Source organism: Hibiscus syriacus, unplaced genomic scaffold (assembly GCF_006381635.1).
Source record: "Hibiscus syriacus cultivar Baekdansim isolate YM2019G1 unplaced genomic scaffold, ASM638163v2 tig00008843_pilon, whole genome shotgun sequence".
Classification (NCBI taxonomy): domain Eukaryota; kingdom Viridiplantae; phylum Streptophyta; class Magnoliopsida; order Malvales; family Malvaceae; genus Hibiscus; species Hibiscus syriacus.
The window spans coordinates 116,196-130,474 of NW_024062175.1; the positions used below are offsets into that span (position 1 = coordinate 116,196).

General features: G+C 32.3%; 1 protein-coding gene across 1 annotated transcript; it reads left to right on the forward strand.

The window, feature by feature from the left end:
- The first annotated feature begins 11,059 nt into the window (after positions 1-11,059).
- LOC120202479 (PLASMODESMATA CALLOSE-BINDING PROTEIN 2-like) lies at positions 11,060-13,935 on the forward strand. The gene is made up of 4 exons (XM_039202890.1): positions 11,060-11,278; positions 11,953-12,396; positions 13,446-13,476; positions 13,553-13,935. The coding sequence occupies exons 1-4, from the start codon at positions 11,218-11,220 to the stop codon at positions 13,722-13,724; spliced, it is 708 nt and encodes a 235-aa protein (XP_039058821.1). The 5' UTR covers positions 11,060-11,217; the 3' UTR covers positions 13,725-13,935.
- Positions 13,936-14,279: the final 344 nt, after the last annotated feature.

Genomic DNA, 14,279 nt, shown 5'->3' on the forward strand with positions numbered 1-14,279 from the left:
CGTATCGACACATTTTTCTTCCAATATGGACATAAAGTACCGACACAATATTAAAAAGTGTCGATATAGGTTGTAGACCTATTCGCGCATAAAACCGGTATATTTATACCGGTTATATTACAAAATTATCTATTACATTATAATTATGGGTTCCGATGTGTAAAATGTCGACACTTTTTTAAATCGTATCGACACATTTTTCTTCCAATATGGACATAAAGTACCGACACAATATTAAAAAGTGTCGATATAGGTTGTAGACCTATTCGCGCATAAAACCGGTATATTTATACCGGTTATATTACAAAATTATCTATTACATTATAATTATGGGTTCCGATGTGTAAAATGTCGACACTTTTTTAAATCGTATCGACACATTTTTCTTCCAATATGGATATAAAGTACCGACACAATATTAAAAGTGTCGATATAGGTTGTAGACCTATTCGCGCATAAAACCGGTATATTTATACCGGTTATATTACAAAATTATCTATTACATTATAATTATGGGTTCCGATGTGTAAATGTCGACACTTTTTTAAATCGTATCGACACATTTTTCTTCCAATATGGATATAAAGTACCGACACAATATTAAAAAGTGTCGATATAGGTTGTAGACCTATTCGCGCATAAGACCGGTATATTTATACCGGTTATATTACAAAATTATCTATTACATTATAATTATGGGTTCCGATGTGTAAAATGTCGACACTTTTTTAAATCGTATCGACACATTTTTCTTCCAATATGGACATAAAGTACCGACACAATATTAAAAAGTGTCGATATAGGTTGTAGACCTATTCGCGCATAAGCCCGGTATATTTATACCGGTTATATTACAAAATTATCTATTTTATTATAATATGTTGAAAGTGTCCATACTTTTTATAAAAAGGATCGATACTTTTTTTAAAGATATGTAATTTATGTTTCAATATTTTTTAAGTATGTTTCATGTTTTCCACCTACAATATTAATTTAATAATTTCATTTGCACAAAAATTAGTTGATTGTGTTGATATTTTATAAAATATATTAAGAATTTTTAATTTAACAATAATATACCGTAACGTAAAAAATTAATCATTAGACGCCTATAATTACTAAATTAATATCTTAAAACTCACTCAAAAGATAACCTTAAATTAATGTTTTCCACAGTGAAAAAAGTATAGACACTTTTATAAAAAGGATAGATACTTTACAATATATTAAAAAAGTATAGACACTCAAATGTATATGTACACATAGAAGCAAATATGGAATAATTAATGAAAATATACATACAATATAATCACACCAAAATTTAAATACACAAGAATGTTCAAATAATGTACCGACAAACAAATTAATCCGATGAAAAAGGGTTGTTTCTAACGAAGTCCGGAACATTAGAGGCCTTCAACAAATTTTCCAAATACTCTCGTATGTTTCCGCCTTTTTCTGAGGACATACATAAATAATTTCAATTATCAAACTAATGAGGTGCAATTTTACTAACAATAAATTAAATTCGCATAAGCATGAATAAATTTGTGTCATACCTAGAGCTTTGTCGTTCGAATGGGAAGCAGCGTCAAAGGTACGTGGACATATGTAATTGTATTTCTATATAAACACATAAGTTGTTAAAATAATCAATGTCTGAACACCTGTTCAACTGATCAGAAACATATTGCATAAATGCAACCTACCGGATTATAAATCATTTTTTCCGCTGAATCATCGACCAAAAGTGTATTTAGCTCGTTAAAATCTGGACACGCGTTCCAAACATCATTGAGATCTTTACAATAGGTAACAGAATCGTATGTTTTGCATTTTTTTTGATCCTGTTCACAAACAGTCGAACATAAATATGTAGGAATCATAGACAAGGAAAAGTCAGCAAACTGTAATGACATTCATCTTACCCACACGAATAGAAAATGCTCGGAAAATACAGGTAGTTTCTCAAGTACACGGTCGACGTTATGCCTGAGATTGTAATCAAGTTTGAATGTTAACATTCAAATGTATATTAACGATTTTGACTACAGTAATTCAATTGCCTCAAACATGTTCTAACCTCATCTTTGAAGACCAAAGGGCAACAACAAATTGTCGACACAAAATTGCATAAATTCAAATAATCCTCTTCTGAGGACAACATCTACAACATGAAGAAAATGAGATTAAAGTTCTACGCTTATATGTTAAAATAATGGATACAAAAGAATAGAATTAAAACCTGCCGGCAGTCTTGGGATGTAGGCAAGGACACCATTGAGATCAAAAATTAAAAGTTTTCTTGAAGGCGGCGTTGCAGACACGATATACTTGTTTGGATCATCATCTTCATCATCATCATCATCATCGTCATCATCTTCATCGCCAGCTTCATCGTCATCATCATCATCATTGTCATCTTCATTGTCAGCTTCATCTTCTGCGACCGATTGGTTGTCCACATCTGTTAAAAGAAAATAAAATAAAGTTCAGAACGTGTAAATGTTAAGAAACATAGATAATGAATTACCTAACTCGTTTGATGTCGTTGACGTAATTCGTTACGCAACATGGAGACTTCACGTTGCAATGATGAAATATCGGATCGCATTCCACTCACAAGGGAATCAATATGCTCCCGAAAATTGACCATGTATTCCATCACGGTCTTAATTGTGACATCCCCTGCAACTGTTGCTTCTTCCATCATTGCGTCTCCACTTGGTTGCTCTTCTTCATGGCCAACGGGGTCCATTTCCTCCCTCTCTTGATCTAATCCGACCTCCTTGACACGCTTCCAACCGAGTTTTTCAACAAAATCATATCCCGCTTTTTTAATAAATACCATGTCAATCTTGCGGGTTAATCGAACAGGGGCGTCATGCGAAAAATCAACTTCCTTCTTCTTCAACAGATGGGTGATGACACATCCATATGGTAGTGTAGTTGAAATTGTTGCTCCCTTTGTGACCATATATACAATTGTATTAAATATGAGTTTTGCAATGTTTGGAGCCGTTTTGGATTTATACTTTGCTATCCACCAATAATCGCTGTCTCGAAGCGTTGAATGTTTTCCCCCACTAGGCCGGATATACCATGTGAGCATTTTGTGAAACACTCTCGACTCTACATCGAGGTGAATTGGGCTATTTCTAGTAACCCGTTTAATTGTAGACCAATCTACACCATTTTCATCTGAATCCCCTGTATTCGCTACACCTAAACCCTCCGCAATAGTTTCTGGAGATATATATATATCCTTCCCCATGACATGTGTATTAATTCCTATTATATTAGTCTTATTAGGCTCGTGCTGTAAGGAAGCATTGTTGTAGAAGACTCTAACTAGGTTGGGATAATATCTTGGTTCTACACCAAGGAATTCAAGCCAACCCCAAGATGTAAATGTGGATTTAAAACTAAATGCATATTTATCATCAAACAAGAAACCCAGGTCAATGACACGTTCGGGACGAATCTTCCTTACTTTAAAACTCGTCTGCCATCTTTGTTTCTCCATGTCGGATCTAAAGTTCAGAGTTTCGAAGGACCTGATTTCCTCAGAAGAATCGTTTGTTACAGAAGGAGGTGGTTGAGAAGAACTGGGTTGAGAAGAGCTTTGAGAAAGACCTCGCTTCTGACGCTGACGTTTTGGAGCCATTTTGGTTGGATGCTACCCCTATTACAATGGAACACAAACACATTCAGGATAAAAACTACAATATAGAAATCAATCAAACCCATAAAATATCGATAAATTTACCTGAATATCTGATCGTCACTTATGATAACGGTAGAAGGAAGAAAGAGGAGAGGAAGATCTGCCTGCTTGCATTTATGTTTAGGGTTTCTCGATTAAGAGTACTATATAAACGGTGGAAAACACTTGATATTTAAATTAGTATCGACACAAACTATATTAGTGTCGACACATTATTTAGACTTATTCTCTCATAAAACCGGTATAATTGTACCGGTTAGATTAAAAAATTACATATTACATTATACTTTTGGGTTCGATGATTTTGGGATCGACACTTTTTATATATGGATCGACACTTTATTGATGCACCTTGTTTTTAATTCATTCTGTAAAAAAAATATCGACACAAACTATATTAGTGTCGACACATTATTTAGACTTATTCTCTCATAAAACCGGTATAATTGTACCGGTTAGATTAAAAATTACATATTACATTATACTTTTGGGTTCGATGATTTTGGGATCGACACTTTTTTATATATGGATCGACACTTTATGGGTGCACCTTGTTTTTAATTCATTCTGGGAAAAAAATATCGACACAGACTATATTAGTGTCGACACATTATTTAGACTTATTCTCTCATAAAACCGGTATAATTGTACCGGTTAGATTAAAAAATTACATATTACATTATACTTTTGGGTTCGATGATTTTGGGATCGACACTTTTTTATATATGGATCGACACTTTATGGGTGCACCTTGTTTTTAATTCATTCTGTAAAAAAAATATCGACACAAACTATATTAGTGTCGACACATTATTTAGACTTATTCTCTCATAAAACCGGTATAATTGTACCGGTTAGATTAAAAATTACATATTACATTATACTTTTGGGTTCGATGATTTTGGGATCGACACTTTTTTATATATGGATCGACACTTTATGGGTGCACCTTGTTTTTAATTCATTCTGGGAAAAAAATATCGACACAGACTATATTAGTGTCGACACATTATTTAGACTTATTCTCTCATAAAACCGGTATAATTGTACCGGTTAGATTAAAAATTACATATTACATTATACTTTTGGGTTCGATGATTTTGGGATCGACACTTTTTTATATATGGATCGACACTTTATGGGTGCACCTTGTTTTTAATTCATTCTGGGAAAAAAATATCGACACAAACTATATTAGTGTCGACACATTATTTAGACTTATTCTCTCATAAAACCGGTATAATTGTACCGGTTAGATTGAAAAATTACATATTACATTATTCTTTTGGGTTCGATGATTTTGGGATCGACACTTTTTATATATGGATCGACACTTTATTGATGCACCTTGTTTTTAATTCATTCTGGGAAAAAAATATCGACACAAACTATATTAGTGTCGACACATTATTTAGACTTATTCTCTCATAAAACCGGTATAATTGTACCGGTTAGATTGAAAAATTACATATTACATTATACTTTTGGGTTCGATGATTTTGGGATCGACACTTTTTTATATATGGATCGACACTTTATGGGTGCACCTTGTTTTTAATTCATTCTGGGAAAAAAATATCGACACAAACTATATTAGTGTCGACACATTATTTAGACTTATTCTCTCATAAAACCGGTATAATTGTACCGGTTAGATTGAAAAATTACATATTACATTATTCTTTTGGGTTCGATGATTTTGGGATCGACACTTTTTATATATGGATCGACACTTTATTGATGCACCTTGTTTTTAATTCATTCTGGGAAAAAAATATCGACACAAACTATATTAGTGTCGACACATTATTTAGACTTATTCTCTCATAAAACCGGTATAATTGTACCGGTTAGATTGAAAAATTACATATTACATTATTCTTTTGGGTTCGATGATTTTTGGGATCGACACTTTTTATATATGGATCGACACTTTATTGATGCACCTTGTTTTTAATTCATTCTGGAAAAAAATATCGACACAAACTATATTAGTATCGACATGACCCTTAATGTGTATAAGAAACATGTACAACAACATACTGCTAACTTTTCTCATCTCATTCATAATTATATTCACATAAAAAAATATAAATCGTATACAAAATTATAAATCTTATACAAAATTAACTCGACATTTACATCATTGCATCCTTTTGTTATTCTTATGTAATATTGCAGCTTTTGTTATCTCCTGTCTTCGTTCATTTTGATTGTGGCTTACGAGATCATTTAATACTCGCGATCGATCCCAGTCTCCAACAACCTATATTCAAATTGTCAGAACGTTAAGTATTGTCAACTACAGCATTCAATCTACGACTTTTAACAATTTTACCACAAACAATTTTTTCTATCCACTTACAAAATCACCAGTTGCCCCTGTAGAACCGATCGATTCCATCCACATCATCACATACATGCCGCAATCATATCTGTTACAAAATTTGAAAACCACACATGTCAATTATGATGAATACTGCATAAATTAAGCTTTCTATTTGTGATAACATCTCATACCCATTCAATTGCTTATTCTTCTTATGCTCCACAAATTTGAAGTTTTTCAAGGGATACTTTCCTAGAGATCCACATGACTCAACCCAAATGCGTTTCTTATTATAAGAATCTAATATTTTAATCTGCATTAAAATAGAAGAAGTTATGCACCAAAAAAATTATGCATTATAATTTACATAATGTCCTTTCATACATACATACATACCAATCTCTTAGCATCCTTCACTCTCTGTTTAGCTGCTTCAGTTGTAAACATACTATCATATATTGTTACAACATGATCTACCATATCCAACACCAACAGATACCAGTGTGAATTATGGTAGTTTATTGTGATCATTATCTGCAACAAATTTCACACCCAATTTGACAAAATTCAACATTCTATATCCGAAACATCATTTGCAATTGGTATGGTGTCTTACCTTCTCACAGTCGGTGAATTTCACATAGTTATCCAATATGACACCCCAGAAGGTAGAAATATTCTCAACACTTTCTTTATTGTTGGCTTCCAACGCCTGTTGCTGTAATTACGCAACAAACATTATTAATTTACCGTCTATAACACTACTTTTCAATATTTATTAATTTAACTCACCACTAAGAGGTATGGAAGGTAGCCAATCCTCCGGTGTGACTTTTGAGAATCGTAGCATATGGTCCAGGCGAGCAAATCGATAACCTAACAAAATTAATTACACAATCAGAACATATTCAATAATTTTTATTTATTTTCTACTTTCTACTTACCACACCGCCAACCCATTCTGTAGGCTTCAACGTTGCAACGTCGTATACAGTAGCGAATTGATTTCCCATTGATATTACAGAATATCTGTATGAATCATTAGGATTAATATCTTGTCATGAAATATTTAAATATCACTCACAAAACAATATATTTCACTTACCCCGATTCTAACTCGCTATTCCATAAATAATCACAAATTGCAGCTTCGATGTCATCAATTCCGGTTGGAATGTCCGCTTTTTCAACCTACAATTTTGCATACAAATTTTTGTCACAACAACATAATAAAAATCAAATTAAGTATTCTTTTATTAAACTTACCTTCTGCTTCTTCTTCTGGGGTGCAGGACATTCCGAATCCAAAACTGCTGCTATGACACTCTCCGGTGTATAAAGCACATTGGGCCTCTCCTTCCTCCTCATTTCTTCCATCTCTTCTTCTTCCTCCTCCCTCTTTTCTTCTTCATATTTTTTCAGTTCATCGTACTTTTTTTCTACATAGCTCTTCATATCTTTTATTTCACCCTTCAATTGAGCTCCTTCATCCGAGTATTTATCAACCACCCCCTTCACCCCCGTAAGTTCACTCCTCAAATCAACAACCTCCTTCACCACTCCCTCAAATTTTTCTCCCGTCACCATCTTAATATCACCCCTTAACACCGAAACTTCTTTCACCACTTCACCCCTCAACACCTCTACTTCTTTCACCACTCCTTCTATTTTTCCTTCCACTACCCCCTTATGCCTCTCGAGTTTCTCTACGACTTGATCAAGTTTCTCTTCGACTCTTGATTGTCTTTGCATGATTTCAAATTGGATTTTTTTGATATCAGCCAATTCAGACATCAAAATGTCGAAGTTACTCTGTTTTGCTTCACCGTCGTCCCACTCACCTTCATCCCCCAATACAACCATCCCTCCTTTCTTCTCCTCTGCCTCCACTGCCTCCTCTACATCCTTGCCAATAACCTTCAAAAAATTAAATTACAATATTAAGACATTGATTATATTCTTAATATTATTTAATTACATTTATTACCATTTCTTGCTTCTTCCCTCTATCCAACTTCAACTTCACCATCACTCTAACCACCTCTTCCTTCCCCCATGCACGGATGCGTGCCACTCCGGTTCTTTCATAAGCCGGCACTGCCTCACAGCCCGACCAAAAATCGAACAGTGCAACCTGCATTTATAATAAAATTAGAATTTTTATATAAAAACAAAAAAGTGATTCAACTCATTTACCTCTAAGATTGCTATGCACCCTTTGAGGTATCTCTGGCTGCCCTTTTTAAAGGTGATAATTGATTCAATCAATCTCGAATGGATATATTCAGCCCAATTGAATTCACCCTTCAAGCCTTCATCGCAAATGAGCTTCATATATTCCTTGTTCGTTGACGTATCACCCGTTGGACAAAGAAATATACCGACAAGGTACAATAGAACTCGGGCCTTCAGCTCATCCCCCAAGTAAGATCCACTTTTGATATCCTCTTCAACTTCAGTATATGTCACCTTATGATTCAAACCATATTTGGAGGCAAGTGCTTTCCAGTTCTTACTCCTACAGACTTCTATAACACTTTTGCCTTTGTTTTGTACCCCCAATACGGCTGCAGCAGTCGATACCCCCAGAGGGAATGAATAATCACCATACTTAGCCATACATTGACTGACGTCAAATTGTGCCATCAAGGATCGACACAATTCCCTCCGAATAGGTCGATCCCTTACTCCGATCAACGATCCAAAACCTATTTCTCCCAGCACATTCAACTGACCCTTCTCCTTAAGGTGTTTAATTAATAAATTCACCCTTTTAATGCTGCACCTTGTCGAAACTTCCTACATTTTTTAACAATATATAATGTTATAGTTCTTATATATTTTGTATCAACGTATTTACAAGTTTAATGAATACCTTATTTTCATGTGCTTTCCTCCGTTCTTTGTATTCTTTACTATCATTCCTTGACTGTGTGATGTAAGGTTCCTTTTCAGCATCACTCATTGAATTCCATTTGGACCTCACATCTTTTTTCACCTAATATTAAACATAAACGTTTCTTAATCAATACATTAACACTAAATACTAATACTACTCAATGTCAATTTCATTTTACATACCGAACCGCTCTGTGTGCCATCTCCCTTCATCCTTTTGCATTCGGCCATACTGTTAACATTTAAAATTTGTAATCAATTTAAAGTTTATCGATACTTTAATCCAATTACCATTTCAACAATAATAACAAAAGACATTGATACTTACTAGAAGTACATATATCCACCCTTTGGTTGCTTTCGAGTCTCGGCCTCAATTTCAAAGTCATCTGCTCCACCAACAATTTTCCAACCCATTGACTCCATTTTTCCTTCATATATCAGTTTACGCAAATCAAATTATTTTGTTACATACACTTTTCAATATACAAATATAGATAACTACTCTTGTGGTAAAACGGTTTTCTTCAAAAGAATTTGAATGGCCACACCAAAATGTGTCGGCACATTTATACAACCTATAATATCATTTTCTACCTATAATATTTAATAAAAGTATCGACATTTATATTTTTCCTTGAATATCTATTTCTACCTGCAATCGGTCCCAAATGCTTCCTTACTCCAAAACCCCAAACAACACATAAAAAACCCTATCGCGATTACTGTAATAATAAAAAATTAGGGTTTCGACAACATACTTTTCGATTCGACTGCAGCAACAAACAAACAAACTTCGCTTTAGAAATGCCTTCTGAAATGCAGCAACAATTACTCTTCGATTTCAAAAACTCGTCCGTTCTATCTTTTTTCAGAGGATATTTAGCTATGGCCTTTATATTTTCATCGGATATGTTATTTATATTTAATCGATACAAATACAAAAGTGTCGATACTTTTATGTCAGGTGTCGATACTTTCGAAAGGATAATTACCTATTTCTTTGAAAGTGTCGATAATTTATTACACGTACTTACGAAAGTGTCGACACTTTCAATATATCCGGTATCATTTTACCGGTTTTATCATTTTATTACCGGTTTTATCATATTTTTACCTGTTATATCGTTGTGGATCGATATATTTTTTTAAAGTATCGACACATTATAGGCGCTATAACTGCTTCTCTTTTAAATTCACAAAGTGTCGATCCTTATATAACGTATCGACACTTTTAAATTTACCGGTTTTATCATTTTGTTACCGGTTTTATCATATTTTTACCTGGTATATCTTTTTGGATCGATATATTTTTTAAAAGTATCGACACTTTTTAGGATTTAAAACTGCTTTTAAAGTTATGTAATTTATGTTTCAATTTATTTAATAGTGTTCATGTTTTCCACCTACAATATTAATTTAATAATTTAATTTACACAAAATTTTATTTGATTGTTTTGATATTTTATAAAATATTATTTAGAATTTAAATTTAACAATATTAACCAAATATAATAATAAATGTTTTCAACAGTGAAATAAGTATGGACACTTTTATAAAAATGATATATACTTTTTTTAAAGTTATGTAATTTATGTTTCAATTTTTTTAATAGTGTTTCATGTTTTCCACCTACAATATTAATTTAATAATTTCATTTACACAAAAAATTATTTGATTGTTTTGATATTTTATAAAATATTATTTAGATTTTAAATTTAACAATATTAACTAAAGATAATAATAAATATATTTTCACAGTGAAATAAGTATGGATACTTTTATAAAAAGGATAGATAATTTACAATATAACAGGTAAAAATATGACAAAACCAGATTCATTATGACAAAACCGGTAAAATTTACTTGATATGTTAAACGTATGGACACTTTTATAAAAAGGATAGATACTTACCGATAACCAAAGTTTACCGGTTACCAAATTTTTTAATAGTTTTTCATATTTTCTACCTAAAACATTATTAGTTGTCAACATAATAGGTACCGCTAAACCGAATTTATTAAATACATTTTAATGTATCCGGTAATGCTGTATATTAGCCGTATATTAACCCGCCTTTCCTGAGACATTCCCCTCCTTTTCCCTTTTCAACCTTTTTCCCTCCTTTGCTTCTTCCCCACAGAAGCAGCACTGTGAGTGATGTTCATGCCAAAGTCTGCTTCTTTGATGTTTCTCTTCATTTCCTTTTTCCCAACAAATTGAAGAAGAAGAAGAAGAAGGAGAAGGCGGATGTTAGAGCAATGGATTCAAGTGCAATCTTCTCCAAAATCTTCCTCCTCTTTTGCCTCTTGCTCTTTCCAGGTGATTTGGGGTTTTCCCTTTACTTTGAATTATCGTGGGATCAGATTTCAGTGTTTTGAATTTTCATGGCTTTCCGTTTAGGTATTAGATACTATAAGTTTTTTTTTACTGTACGTATTAAAATAAAGATCAAACTTTAGTTATAATTTTAAAAAAAATAAAAATTTAAATACTAAAACGTATGATAATTTATATACTAAACACATCGTTTACCCATTATACATCTCAACATCTGTGTTATGTTTCTCCTATTTTTCTCATCTTATATGGGCTTTAGCTGTCCTTGGATTAGGAGCCAAATAATTAATTTTTTTAATAGGGAAATAAAGTAAAAAATTTAAATTTGATTTGATGTTGAATTATTATATTCTAAAAATTTCAAATAAAATTTGATTTATAAAAGAAAACAACTCAAGACTTTTAATAATAATGAAGGAGTTGATTTTTAAAATTTAAATAGAATTTCGGTTCTACATGATAAAATAATTATATATATGCATATTTGTTATGGTTATTAAAAAATTATTTAAATTAGAATTAATTAATATCACATCATTACCTATAAATATTTATAATTAAATCGAAACAAAATTTTAATTAAATTTAAGAAAATTGGTTAATGTGAATGTATGACATGAAGATTATAATGTAACTATTTAGTTAATATGATACAGGTCCAAGTGATACAAGGAAGATTAATATTTACAGCAACGAAAAGGACATAACAACTCCTATAGCAACCATACCAATAATGATTCCGGCCACATCGTCGACTCCGGTGTGGAACCCTACTTCAAACCCGGATTCGGCAACATCTCCCATCACAACGGCACCACCAATGACGGTGGTTCCGACGACGACGACGACACGGGGTGGCGGCGGCAGCTGGTGCGTGGCCAGCCAAAGTGCATCACAAAGTGCATTGCAAGCAGGTCTAGACTATGCGTGCGGGTCTGGCGGTGCCGACTGTGCGGCGGTCCAGCCGGGTGGAGGGTGTTACAATCCGAACACGATCCATGCGCATGCTTCTTACGCGTTCAATAGCTACTTCAGGAAGAACCCGGTTCCTAGTAGCTGTAATTTTGGAGGCGCTGCCGTTACCACCAGCATTGATCCAAGTAAGTTTAATACTCCAAGTAAGCATGAATTGTTTTACATTTTAATTATTTAAATACAAATATAAAATCAAATATTATTTTCATTTAAAAAAATATAAGCCATTTGGATTTACTCAAGCCCTTCCCAATGTATTTAAGATTAAAAAAAATTAAAGTTGGGCCATAACCCGGTCCAGCAACTCCAACTAAATATATGAAGGGTAGATTATAAATTTAGTATTGAACTTTACTCTTTTTTATTTCACTCACGATATTTTATATCTTTTTATTTTTTCACGGAACTTAATATATTAGTTCTTTTTTATTATTCAGTAGTTAAATAATTAACAGTGTTAAAATCAATTGTTATATAGATGCAAAAATGCATTGTTTTCGTAAAAAATTTGCTTTTTTTAAAATAACATAATTTTAATGTCTTTAACTATTTAACGGTGGAATGATCAAAATATAAGAGAGAGTAAAATTTAATAATTAAAAAAATCTAATTTATTAAGGTTAGTGAAGAAATTGAGAACGTTTAAAGTTAAGTGAGTAAAATGGGAGAGAAAGTAAAGTTCAGTGATGAAATTTGTAATTTACCTACAAATGAATCAAACTCTTTCATTTTTAAGTTTAATATTTTTAGGGTAAATTACGAATTTTGTATATAAACAATTAATTTTAGTATGTTTTAGTATTTAAACTTTTTAAAAAAATTCAAAAGCATACATAAAATTTAGTTTTTGTTTTATTTTAGTATATCGTTCAAAATTTAACGTTAAATTTTGAAAAGATTAGAAATTTAGATACTAAAATGGATTAAAATTGATAATTTAGGTACTAAATGCATCAAATTTTTAACGATAGAGTACTAAAATGAAATGAAAACTAAACATCAAGTATTTTTTTAAAAATTAAAGTTTAAATACTAAAATGAATCAAAATTATTAGTTTAGGTATGTAGTTTACCCATATTTTTATTGGTCGTGGTGTGGCGTCATCTTATTAAAAATTAAAAAATATTTATTTTAGTTAAATCAATTTCATATTTATATCATGATATATTTCAGGTAGTGGGACATGTCAGTATCAATCCACAAGGTAACTTTTCATTTACATTTACATTTAAACAAAAGTGTTATTTTATATGAAATCAACATCTTAATTGGCATTGCAGCACAACCTCTTCCATCTTAAACACCACCAATTCAAACGGTTCAAATGTCTTCGGTGCCGTGCCTTACTACCCGTCTCCGCCGATGGCCACTGCCATCCGATTAAAACCACCCGGACAACTGCTTTTCACCGCCGTGGCATGTCTGGTTTTGCTAGGCAGATATTATAAATGAAATAGATGAAGAGCCTCATAATTTTTTACTTCTTTGTTGGTTGCCTTAAGGTTTTAAATTTTTCATGGAAACTATGGTGAACCAAAGTGAACCATAGAATGTAGTGAGGAACGAAAGAATGATTTTACTTGATCTATCTTTGACTTTAGCTTTAGGATTGGGTTTATGTATTTGCCTTCATTTGTTGTTTTTTTTTCTTGGAAAAATAGATATTAGAAATCCTTGTACTTCTGAAAGAAAATTAATTTGACCATCGTATTATTTTTTCTCTTAATACGATCCTCTAACTCATATAACATTTAATGTAATCCTTTGATCAATGTTTTTTATCGTTGAATGTTACAGTATTGGTGTGTTAATTCTCGGTATTGACGTGAAGGCTCACAGTGTTGATGTGACAGTGTATCTTCCATGTTTAAGTTACCAATTTAATCAATATGTAATGTCATCCATTACGTTAATATGCCAACCTATATTGTTATGTCCGTAACGTGAACTGTCAATTAACATTGTAACAATCAACGACAAAAAAAATGTTGGTCACAGGATCACATT